This window comes from Hyperolius riggenbachi, chromosome 8 (assembly GCF_040937935.1).
Source record: "Hyperolius riggenbachi isolate aHypRig1 chromosome 8, aHypRig1.pri, whole genome shotgun sequence".
NCBI classification, from domain to species: Eukaryota; Metazoa; Chordata; class Amphibia; order Anura; family Hyperoliidae; genus Hyperolius; species Hyperolius riggenbachi.
In genome coordinates this window covers 36777536-36786833 of record NC_090653.1, presented here as the reverse complement: position 1 = coordinate 36786833, position 9298 = coordinate 36777536, and the positions used below count along the sequence as shown (strand labels likewise).

The window sequence follows — 9298 nt, the reverse complement described above, 5'->3', positions numbered from 1 at the left end:
TCCCCTGGAATGGGAACAGCCCTCCTGCGGGGCGTAGATATGTATATATACTGTCTTCTTCTCAGCAAACCTGAAGTGAGGAAACACATGTAGAGGGAAAGCTCTGGATGTCATAACACCTTCCTGGTCTTCAGTCCATCCTGGTGCTCCACCGCTGTCCTCCATTGAATTTCTGTGACTGGCTGTGTCTTCAGTACTCCTCAGGCAGCATTCAGCCCCTGAGTGCTTCTGAAGACAGCACATCCGTACGGCGCATGTGAAAACCTGCCCTGCACTCCTGCATGCACAGTATGGATGCATTCGTCTGCAGAAGTACTCAGGAGTGCAGAAGAGGTATAAGACCTAGCAGGTGGAAAAACTTCAACTGGAGACGGCACTGGAACGTTGGGATGGACCGAGGACTGGGAAGGCTAAGTGGCATCCAGAGCCTATCCTCTACATGGGTAAGTATCTAACCTGAAGTAAGTTGCCTCACTTCAGGATCACTCTGAACTTCACATTGTTGAGGTGACGCTGTAAATGAATATTTTGGTAATTGTAATATCCTGCGGGAATAGCACTTATTCTTGTATTGGCAAACTCCACCAAAAACTGCAGCAACGGCAATAAGACAACTGATGCCAACAGCTGTAGCAATTACTGCAACAGAGGGGCCATCATCAGGTTCTGAAAGAGAAACACAAAAGAAACATGGGGTGTGGTTATTATAATTATACATTCATACAGCATTGATATCGTCTGCAGTGATTTACAGAGAAAAATAAACAGTTTTCATTACTAACTGTCCCTCAGCTGGGCTCACAACCTGATGTCCCGCTTAAAGAGACACTGAAAAAAAAATGATGATATTATGATTTGTATGTGTAGTACAGCTAAGAAATAAAACATTAAGATAAGATACATCAGTCTAATTGTTTCCAATACAGGAAGAGTTAAGAAACTCCAGTTGTTATCTCTATGCAAACAAGCCATTAAGCTCTACGACTTTCAAAGTCGTGGAGAGGGCTGTTTTCTGACTTTTATTATGTCAACTGTTATTGAACTATTTACTTTTTCTCTGCTAGAGGAGAGGTCATTACTTCACAGACTGCTCTGAAAGACTCATTTTGAATGCTGAGTGTTGTGTAATCTGCACATATTATAGAATGATGCAATGTTAGAAAAAACACTATATACCTGAAAATAAAAATATGAGAATATTTTCTTTGCTGCTAATCTTCTAGTAATTATTCATAGTACACAACCAATTCATTATATCATATATTTTTTTCGCTTCAGTGTCTCTTTAAGACTAATGCTAGGTACACACGTTGCATTTTTGCATTTGATAGATGCGTTCGATTGATATCATCATGTCCGATATTACTTTTGATCGCTTCACCACTCTATTTCTCATAGAAGTGAATGGAAATTGATAAGAAAAGATAGGAGAATCGAGCAGGAAATCAAGCAGAAATCTGCTGTGAAATCGAATCTGCTGTGAAATCGTTGTGCAAACACAAACGATTGATTTCCATCTGAAATCAATCGTTCCCGTTGATTCCCGTCAAGCCGTCCGGGTGGAAGATTTTTCTTGATCGCCGGCGGGTCTGGAGTGCGTCGATAGCGGCGTTCGACTGCCCGATGACCGACGCAATACAGCGGCAATACATTACCTGCTCCGGCCGGCGCGAGTCCCCATTGTCACTGATGTCTTCTTCTCTGCTGGGTTCCGGATTCCGGACCGGCTGGCTTCACTTCCTGTCCCGGCAGTAAGTTTAAACAGTAGAGCGCCCTCTACTGTTTAAACTTCCCCGGACAGAAAGAAGGGAAGCCAGCTGGTCCGGTACCCAGCGGAAAACATCTGTGACAGCGGGGACTCGCGCCGGCCGGATAAGGTAATGTATCCGGGGGGGGGGGGGGGGGTTGGGGGTTTGGGGTGTGAAGGCAGCGGCAGCACCACCACCACAGATTGTGATAGGTTTTATGCTGAAATCGATTCACAATCTATTTGCAGTAAGGCAGCCATACGATCCCTCTCTGATCAGATTCGATCAGAGAGGGATCTATCTGTTGGTCGAATCTGATGGCAAATCGACCAGTGTATGGCCACCTTAACATGAATACAGAAACTGAAAGCAGAAGTCCACTGTTATTGTCTCACACTGCCCCCTAGTGACAAATGGCCATGAATACACATTACAGCAGTACTATTCAGCAGCAAGCAAATGTAACAAATAAGAAATAATACAAAAATAAAAAATGTGCTAAAATAAATTGGCCTAGAGCACTTGCAAGCCTCTAAATAAATTGGCTGCTAAAGGGTTAATAAAGTTGTTTAATTTTCACAATATTAATTTATAAATTATTTAGTCAGCATTTGCCCATTGTAAAATCTTTCCTCACCCCGATTTACAATGTGAAATTTATCACAGGAGGCAACACATTTACTGTTGGCAGGTGAATCACTGTGGAATGTTTGTTTTTTGCACACTCCAAAGCGGGGCTTAGAAATAATACCTGGTCTCCCAGAATGCTCTGACAGAGAATGCTGCATAGCTTAATTTCCCTGGAATCATGATTATTTCCTGATTTTAGTGTCTGAAAGCGGTGCAGTTTTTCACATGCTTTTAGACCCTAAAAATCATACCATTAGATAGATCTGCGGCAGCCGTGCACATTACTCGCCTCTCATGGATCCAGCTCGGTGTTACCGCTCTGAGCTGTGCATTTCCAGGTTCGAGCCTGACCCAGGGTTAGCGCTAAGGAGGTTAAAAGCCTAGGTTGTGAAATCACTTGAAGAGCAGGATTACTGTATTTTTTGGACTATAAGACTCACTTTTTCTCCCCCAAAAGTGGGGGGAAAAGTCACTGCACCTTATAGTCCAAATGTAGGGACTTCCTGACCTGTGATCGCCTACCAATACAAACCTCCAACCCGCCGCAATGTCGGGGACTCTCTGTACTGTGCCCATGCAGAGGAGGACACAGGGGGACAAATGGAAGACACAAGGAGGACACAAAGGGGCATAGAGGAAGGCACAAGGGGGACACAAAGGGGCATAGAGGAGGACACAAAGGGGCATAGAGGAGGACACAAAGGGGCATAGAGGAGGACACAAAGGGGCATAGAGGAAGACACAAAGGGGCATAGAGGAGGACACAAAGGGGACACAAAGGGGCATAGAGGAGGATACAAAGGGGACACAAAGGGGCATAGAGGAGGACACAAAGGGCCATAGAGGAGGATACAAAGGGGACACAAAGGGGTGTAGAGGAGGACACAAAGGGCCATAGAGGAGGATACAAAGGGGCATAGAGGAGGACACAGGGAGGACAGGGGAGGACATGGGGAGACACAATTGGGACAGAGGAAGACACAAGGGGGACACAGGGAGACACAGGAGGTACAAAGGGGGCATAATCCACAGGGTGCCCCATCATCATGGATGCACCAGGTTTAGTATATACAGTATATTTCCCCTGGTTTATGTCCTCTAAACCTAGGTGCATCTTATGGTCAGGGGTGTCTTATAGTCCGAAAAATATGGCATATACCAATTTACAGCAATATACTGTACTAGCCGACCCGCGTCGTAGCATACGCCGCATCTTCTATCTATCTAATAGAGTACGTGCCTCAACCTTGAAGCAAGAAGAATAAAGGTGGGTACACACATCAGATAAAAGTCTTTGGGAAATCAAAGATCACAGACCAATCTTACCACCCTTCATGTAGTATGAGAGCCATACCTACACAGTCTTTTCTATGGAGCTGAACTCTCCATCAGATAGAAATCTTTTGCAGATACTGATCTTTTGTGTCTGTACAGCATCTGTGTGTGCAGCATCTTGCAAAGATCAGTTCCTGCAAAAGATCAGTTCCTGCAAAAGATCAGTACCTACAAAATACATTCATAGTCTATATCTGCAGATCTCATACACACCTTGTTTAACGGACAATCATCTGCAGATCAGATCAACCAGAATGGATCTTTGGATCTGCAGATGATTGTCTGATCTGCAGATGAATGTCCGTCAAACAAGGTGTGTATTATGCTGGGCATACATGGTACATTTTCTACCGTGTAATCGAGCGCTTTCTTATTTTCCACTCGTTTCTTCTTTTGTCCTGCCCGCTGGTATCGAGCGCAGAATCGATCCGGCGGGGCATCGGACACGTCGGAAATTATCAATCAAGCCATCAGCGGCTCGATTACATGGTAGAAAACATACCGTGTATGCCCAGCATGAGATCTGCAGATATCATAGACTATGAATGCATTTTGCAGAAACTGATTTTTTGCAGGAACAGATCTTTTGCAGATACTGATCTGTTGCATGTGTACAGCATCTTTGTGTGCAGCATCTTGCACAAAATGTTATCTGATGGGGAGTTCAGCTCAATAGAATAGACTGTGTGGGTATGGCTCTCATACTACATGGAAGGGGGTAACATTGGTCTGTGATCTTTCATTTTCCAAAGACTTTTATCTGATGTGTGTACCCACCTTTAGGCTTTCCATTAGAAAATGTATGCGTGCTCAAACACCAAGTTTAACCCTAGCAAGTCTGGCTTTCCAAATCTGGCCTAATTGGCTATTAATGAGGCAATGCTCATGCAAATATGCATTTGCTTTCGCATGCCAAACTATGCAGGGTCAAAAAACCAATACTGCAAAGCGGTCGCCCTGCGAGAATAAGTTCATGCTACATTAGCACTATCCAGGAGCGCCACGGGGAGGATTCCCAATGCCCCCCTTTTTATACAACCGGGGGGACCGCAGGGTCCCAGGCTCTCTCACTGCCTGGGAACCACAGTGGCACCCCGGAGGGGGAGGCTGGGTGGCGCAGCCGACCCCCCCAAGTGTGGCCAGCGCCAGGGAGAGCCGTCCGCACCCACCTCCCAATATTAAAAACAGGCACTTACCTTAAAGTCCATTGCGTTCTGCTACATGCGCATTAATTTTCTCATGGAAAGCATTTTTTGCAGTTTGTATCCTTTGGAGGCAGGTGGTGGATGGCTTGCTCTGGTGGTGTGAGCCCTGGAGTGAGTAGTCTGCGCCTCTCCTCCCCCCCCCCTCTGGAGTGTTGTATGTGAGCCAGCCCTGAGCTCTAAAGCTTGGGGTGACCCATGCTTCACTCCTTTCTCATGCGGTGCCCCCAAGTTAATGCGCATGTAGCAGAACGCAATGGACGTTAAGGTAAGTGCCTGTTTCTAATATTGGGAGGTGGGTGCAGACGGCTCTCCCGGCACTGGCCACGCTTGGGGGGGGTCACCTGCACCACCTAGCCTCCCCCTCTGGGATGCCGTTGTGGTTCCCAGGCAGTGAGAGAGCCTGGGACCCGCGGTCCCCCCCGTTGTATAAAAAGGGGGCATTGGGAATACTCCCTGTGGCGCTCCTGGATAGTGCTAATGTAGCATGTAGCAGTTTCGCATCGAAAATCCCGTTTTCGTTTTTGGCGAATTTTCACGAAGATCTTCAGAAATATTTGCGTTTTCGACCAGCATCGAAAATTCATTGTATGCGGATGCTTATGCCCTTATGCGGAAAAATGTCCACAATAATCCGCATGGAAATTCAGTCTATGCGGAAGTTTATACGGAAAAATGTCCGCAATGATGCGCAAGAAACTTCTCTGAATGCGGACGCTAATGCCCTTATGCGGAAAATGTCAGCAATAATACGCAAGTAATGCGAAAATGACTGGCATTAGGCGAAAATTAACGCGAAAAAATTAGATGGAAAATTTGCTTGTCAAAATGAAATTAGGCGAAAATTCGGTAAAAATTTGTCGAAACAAATTTTTGCATTTTCGCTCATCACTGGCATGTAGCAGGGCGACCGCTTTGCGGTATTGGTTTTTTGACCCTGCATAGTTTTGCATGCAAAAGCAAATTTGCATTAGCATTGCCTCATGAATAGCCAATTAGGCCAGATTTGCAAAGCCAGACTTGCTAGGGTAGGCCTCTTTACCACGGACAGTTGATAGGCAGTAAAATGCCTCTCAAACTCTTACAACTGCTCACTACTGCCCGGTAACAGCTTGCTGCTGCCTGGTAACTGCTTGCTGCTGCCTGGTAACTGCTTGCTGCTGCCTGGTAACTGCTTGCTGCTGCCTGGTAACAGCTTGCTGAGCACACAGCTCAACAGTCCGTGGAAAAGAGGCCTTAAACTTGGTAATTGAGCACGCATAAATTTTCTCATGCAAAGTACTTCTTCTTCTTGCTCCAAGGTTGAGGCACTTAAGGTGCATACACACATCAGACTATAGTCTTTGGAAAATGAAAGATCGCAGACCAATCTTACCACCCTTCATGTAGTATGAGAGCCATACTCTACACAGTCTATTCTATGGAGCTGAACTCCCCATCAGAAAAAAATCTTTGCAAGATGCTGCACACACAGATGCTGTACAGACACAAAAGATCAGTATTTGCAAAAGTCCATTCCTGCAAATTGCAATGATAGTCTATGAGATCTGCAGATCATCATACACACATGATTTAACTGACATTCATCTGCAGATCAAGCAATCATCCGCAGATCTGAAAATCCATCCTGGTGGATCTGATCTGCAGATGAATGTGGCTAGAAACCCACTAGGAGAGCTTTTCTGAGCGCTTTGTGATTTGAAAAGCTCTAGCTAATGTAATGCTATGGGTGTGATCCCACTTGAGTGATGTGATTTTATAAAAATCCCCCATAGCATTGCATTACCAAGAGCTTTTTCAAATCACTCACGCTTACAAAGCGCTTCCAGTGGGTTTCTGGCCTGTCAGTTAAATCATGTGTGTATGATGATCTGCAGATCTCATAGACTATCATTGCAATTTGCAGGAATGGATTTTTGGCAGGAACAGATCTTTTGCAGCTACAGATCTTTTGAGTGTGTGCAGCATGTTTCTGTGCAGCATCTTGCAAAGATTTTTTCTGATGGGGAGTTCAACTCCATAGAAAAGACTGTGTAGAGTATGGCTCTCATACTACATGAAGGGTGGTAAGATTGGTCTGTGATCTTCCATTTTCCAAAGACTATGGTCTGATGTGTGTATGCACCTTTAGTCTATTATATATATATAGATAGGCATAGGAAGTGTTTCTGATGCTGAAAATAGGATAATTAATGTAAAAGTGAATATGCTGAATAATTTACATTCTACTATACAAATTTTGGATTGTGGGAGGAGACCGGAGCTCCGTGCATACATGAGGAGACTTCTGTCGCAAAATATACAGACTACTGTAAATCAGTCCTCACAAGTGAAAGTATTTAAAGTGTACCTGAGATGTTAGAAGATGCAGCATTTATACTTACCTGTGGCTTCCTCCAACCCCATGTATTTAATTTCCTCCCTCGCCGTCCTCCCTCGCTTCTCCGTTTTTCTACAATCTTTCCCGGTATGTCCAGTTCCCATTAGTGCTGCACATACCCTGCCGTGTCTCCATTGCACTCACCATCATTGGGAGCGTTCTCCACCTGAGTAGTTAGTACTGAGCAGGTGCAGAACACTCCCGGCTATGGGAAAATGATGGGAGCCCATGCATGGGCACTGCAACATGACTCACTGGGACTGGACATATTACCGGGCAAGATTGTTGAAGAATGGAGCCACCCGGGAGGATGGCGAGGAAGGCAACAGAATACATGGGCTGGAGGAAGCCACAGGTAAGTATAATTGCTGCATGTTCTAATGTCTCAGGTTTTCTTCAAATATCAGGTGTGAATAAGTGTCATCAGGGATGCTTGGATACCCCTGATCATGAATTTAAGTGATCATGATTCCAACTCCGCCCACTTCCAAACTGACTCATGATCATGATCAAAAATAGAAACGGATATACGATTTGAATGTCTCCAAAGCGAAGAAGAAAAGCCTGTTGGGCACCAGTCTCATGCTTCAGTGAATTTTAATCCAAGGAGGTACAGCAAGATAACATTAGAAACTGAACAAAGACGGCCTGACAGCCGTTTCGCAGGTTCCCCAGCTTCGTCAGATGCCACCTTTGGCCTTTCTAATGTTATCTTGCTGTACCTCCTTGGATTAAAATTCTCTGAGGCATGAGACTGGTGCCCGACTGGCTTTTCTTCTTCGCTTTGGATTGATGTCTTCTACTCAACAGTGGTGAGCACAGTCCTTGTATCTTCGGTATCAAAGTGCTTTTTCAATTAGCAACGGGTGCCAGTCGCCTCTCGTTCTCCTTTTGTTACGATTTGATTGTGGTTTCAAGTCGGATTTCAGCATTTACCTTGTGATCACGAATCGAAATCCCACTGACTTTAACGGTTAATAGCAAAGCCCCCTTACATGCTATCTCTGGTGCCTGGTGGTTCTCAAAACTATAAAGTCTTTTTAAATAAAAAAAATGTCCTCTTGTTCCCACAGTTCTTAACATATACTGCAAATTTGGTGTTTCTAGAATGTAAGGGGGCTTTGCTATTAACTGCTAAAGTCGCCAGATTTTAATGGGTTTCAAGCTCATAATTACGACCAACTTGTGATCACCATTCGAATTTCAAATGTAATCACGAGTGCATTTGAAAAGGGCATTCGTAATTGAAAATGATCACGAATGCCGATTTTGGCCTTGTGATAGCAAAAATCTGCTTTTCGAGTTAGGCCCCATACACACATCAGACCATAGTCTTTTGAAAATGAAAGATCACAGACCAATCTTACCACCCTTCATGTAGTATGAGAGCCATACTCTACACAGTCTTTTCTATGGAGCTGAACTCCACATCAGAAAAAAAATCTTTGCAAGATGCTGCACACACAGATGCTGTACAGACACAAAAGATCAGTATCTGCAAAAGATCTGTTCCTGCCAAAAATCCATTCCTGCAAATTGCAATGATAGTCTATGAGATCTGCAGATCATCATACACACATGATTTAACTGACATTCATCTGCAGATCAAGCAATCATCTGCAGATCTGGAAATCCATCCTGGTGGATCTGATCTGCAGATGAATGTCAGTTAAATCATGTGTGTATGATGATCTGCAGATCTCATAGACTATCATTGCAATTTGCAGGAATGGATTTTTGGCAGGAACAGATCTTTTGCAGCTACTGATCTTTTGTGTCTGTACAGCATCTGTGTGTGCTGCATCTTGCAAAGATTTTTTTCTGATGGGGAGTTTAGCTCCATAGAAAAGACTGTGAAGGTATGGCTCTCATACTACATGGAAGGGGGTAAAATTGGTCTGTGATCTTTCATTTTCAAAAGACTATGGTCTGATGTGTGTATGTGGCCTTAGTCGTGATCATGAGCTCATGATGAGCACCACTGAGTGCCAGCAATCCCACAC

At 44.5% G+C, this 9298-nt stretch overlaps 1 protein-coding gene across 1 annotated transcript in view; it reads right to left on the bottom strand.

Moving 5' to 3' along the window:
- Positions 1 to 285: 285 nt before the first annotated feature.
- The window catches only part of LOC137527281 (major histocompatibility complex class I-related gene protein-like), a 69260-nt gene continuing 60247 nt past the window's right edge, over positions 286 to 9298 (bottom strand). The window contains exon 7 of the mRNA XM_068247790.1: positions 286 to 666. Within this exon, the coding sequence (XP_068103891.1) occupies positions 452 to 666 (215 nt within the window). The 3' untranslated portion in view covers positions 286 to 451. The remainder of the gene's footprint in view (positions 667 to 9298) is intronic.